The sequence below is a fragment of the Capricornis sumatraensis genome, chromosome 4, assembly GCF_032405125.1.
Source record: "Capricornis sumatraensis isolate serow.1 chromosome 4, serow.2, whole genome shotgun sequence".
In the NCBI taxonomy this organism is placed as follows: domain Eukaryota; kingdom Metazoa; phylum Chordata; class Mammalia; order Artiodactyla; family Bovidae; genus Capricornis; species Capricornis sumatraensis.
In genome coordinates this window covers 102,805,821-102,808,976 of record NC_091072.1, presented here as the reverse complement: position 1 = coordinate 102,808,976, position 3,156 = coordinate 102,805,821, and the positions used below count along the sequence as shown (strand labels likewise).

Below are 3,156 nucleotides of genomic sequence, written 5' to 3'. Positions count from 1 at the left end.
GGCAGCTCAGGTGGTCTCGCATTCCCATCACTTGAAGAATTTTCCAGTTTCTTGTGATCCACACAGTCAAAGGCTTTGTCATAGTCAATAAAGCAGAAATAGATGTTTTTCTGGAACTCTCTTGCTTTTTTGATGATCCAGTGGATGTTGGCAATTTGATCTCTCGTTCCTCTGACTTTTCTAAAACCAGCTTGAACATCTGGAAGTTCACTCAGGTATCAAAACCCACATCATCAATCAATCCTAAACCTCAGTAGCTTCAAATATTTCCTGTTAAGTGTAGAAATTATTGTTTCAACAAAAAGGTAGGAAATAGTAAATTCATGACTCTCTCCAAACTGCAAAACTCCAGTATTTTTTAAAGTTGTTTTCTTTGTTTTTCAGCATAGTATGGATCTAAGTCTCTCAACTGAGTATAATACATGCATATCAAGAAAAATTTAGCTCAATGAATTACAATTACATTCTTTCTAGAAAAATGATTAGAAAATGCAAGATGAGTTTGCGTAACATTCAATATTTTTTGAAATTTTGACTTCATGGAAAAGTTAAAAAAAAAAAAAACTTTAGTGCCAGAGTTGCAAGATCTTGCATAATCATCTTCTAAATTGTTATCAATACATTTTTAAATACAATGCTATATTATAATGCTTAAAACAGAGTGAAAATACAAATTTTTAGCTAAAGAAAATCTCAAATTTATACACAGTAAAGTTTTGTCATTTAGCATTTTTATCCCTATTAATTGTTTATCATTTAATTAGGTAATTGGAAGTATTATATGTGTACAATATTAACTCAAAATAACCACTTATATGAGAACGTTGTAAAAACTGTCAGCTATTGGTTATTTACCAAAAACAGCTTGACATCAAGCATTAAATATACAACTGACTATTCAAATGCAGTCACATATGGTTTCCAGTAATATTTAATTCTTCAGGCTTTTATTATAAATCATTGTTATATGTGTTAATTAAACAGTTCCCCTAAAAGAGGGACAATTTCACAGTTTTCTTGAAAGTATATACTCTTAATTGTTCTCAAATTGATAAATTATATGGCAGAGAGTTTAAGTTGCATAATGAGAAAAGTTTTTGATTTCTCAAGAAAGTATAATTCCATTATTTTTTTAGTTATGCTGTTTTTCATGTAATTACTGAGTAAGCCTTAGTATGGAGAGAATAATATGTGTAATACTCTAATAAGATGGTCAGTTTATGCTCATGGTCTTGTATAGTAAATTAAAAATAGTGTTTAACAATGATTTATTATTTCCTGGATTTCTAGAAAGAATGAAATCATGAAAAAGGTCTCTCTTGAATATTCTTGCTCTGCCTCTTTCTGTCTGAATTTAATTTCCCAAGAAATATTGTGGAAGAAATGGAATTTTAAAAGTTTCAAAGAAGGAAATGGCAGTTTCCTAGTTACAGAGTGGAACACATGCATGCAGGTGCACAATCATGCCAGATCTTTGTGCCAGCATGGACCATAGCCCATCAGGATCCTCTGTTCATAGACTTTTCCAGGCAAGAATACTGGAGTGTGCTGCCATTTCCTACTACAGAGGATCTTATGCACCCAGGGATTGAACCTGTGTCTCTTGTGTCTCCTGCATTAGCAGATGGATTCTTTACCCCTGGTGCCAACTGGAAAGCACAGAATGAAAAGCTGAGCCCAAAGGAAGGGAAGTGCATGAGAGAAGGATGGGAATTTGAATAGAAAAAAAAAATGTATACAATATGCTTGTGACATTGCTGTCAATGGAAGTATGAGTAATGAAAAAATAGCTCTATGGAGACAATATGAAAATTAATAGATTTTGAAAAGTTCTGAGTTTTATTTAATTACATTTAATTATGCCTCCATTTATGGAATAGAACTTTTATTTTTTCATTTCCTTGAGAAAAGTACATTCTTCCTTGCCATGTCCATGAAGGCTCGCTTGACTTGCTGATTCCTTAAGGTATAGATAAATGGGTTTAGCATGGGGGCAACTGAGGTATTTAGCACAGCTACTCCCTTACTCAAAGACACCCTGTCCTTTGCTGATGGATTCATGTACATGAAAATGCAGCTGCCATAAGAGATGGAGATGACAATCATGTGGGAAGAACACGTGGAAAAGGCCTTTGTCCTCTGAGTGGTAGAAGGGATCCTCAAAATTGTTCTGATGATATATGTGTAGGACAGAATTATTAATGCCAAAGTAAACATCAGAGTAAATGCAGCACAAGAAAACACCATTATCTCTAGGAATTTGGTGTCTGAACAAGAAAGTTGTAAAAGGGGGGAAAAATCACAGGTATAATGGTCGATAGCATTGGACTTGCAATAATCAAGCTGTAGGGAGAACATGAGTAATGGAAATGTGTTTAAGAATGAGGCCAGCCAAGAAGCCAAAACAAGCAGTGTGCACACTCTATGATTCATGATGGTCATGTAATGCAGCGGTTTGCAGATGGCAATGTAGCGGTCGTAGGACATGGCAGCCAGAAGATAAAACTCAGTGACTCCCAAGAGAATGAAAAAAAATAACTGAGCCATACAGTCATTATAAGAAATAGTTTTATCTCCTGTAATAATGGTGGCCAGAAACCTGGGTATAGTGACAGTTGTGAATGATACTTCTAATATGGAGAAACTTCTGAGGAAGAAATACATGGGGGTCTGGAGGTGGACATCCAGCAGGGTCAGGATGATAATGGTCAGGTTCCCAGTGATGCTGAGCATGTAGGTGATGAGTAGAAAGACAAAGATCACAACCTGAAGTTGTGGGTCATCTGACAATCCCAGGAGGATGAAATCTGTTATTTCCGTGTAGTTTCTCATTTTCTTCTTCTTCTGAGTAACTTTCAAGAGAAAACAGAAACCAAAGAACTTAAAGAAAAGAGAATTATTCATGGACTACACTGGAATTTATTTCTGAATGTGTTATGCCATACTAGTTTAACTTGGGAGATCTTTGAAACAACTTAATACAAACAGAGATCTCTCTTTAGAAGAATTTCTTACTATATGACACTGTGTGTGTTTTCAATAGAATGTTTCTTTTAAAATCTCCATTTTACTGATTGGAATTATGCTAAAAGTACTTTTAAAAACTTTATCCAAATCACACCCCCTAAATGGGAAGAGCAGGAATTTTAACCTAGG

General features: G+C 34.7%; 1 protein-coding gene across 1 annotated transcript; it reads right to left on the bottom strand.

The window, feature by feature from the left end:
• Positions 1-1,893: 1,893 nt before the first annotated feature.
• On the bottom strand, positions 1,894-2,832 carry LOC138077803 (olfactory receptor 6C1-like). The gene has a single exon (XM_068970044.1). It carries the CDS (start codon positions 2,830-2,832, stop codon positions 1,894-1,896), a length of 939 nt encoding a protein of 312 aa, XP_068826145.1.
• Positions 2,833-3,156: the final 324 nt, after the last annotated feature.

Coding starts and splice junctions, on each gene's coding strand:
- LOC138077803 (XM_068970044.1), bottom strand. CDS start 2,832: ATGAGAAACTACACGGAAATAACAGATTTCATCCTCCTGGGATTGTCA.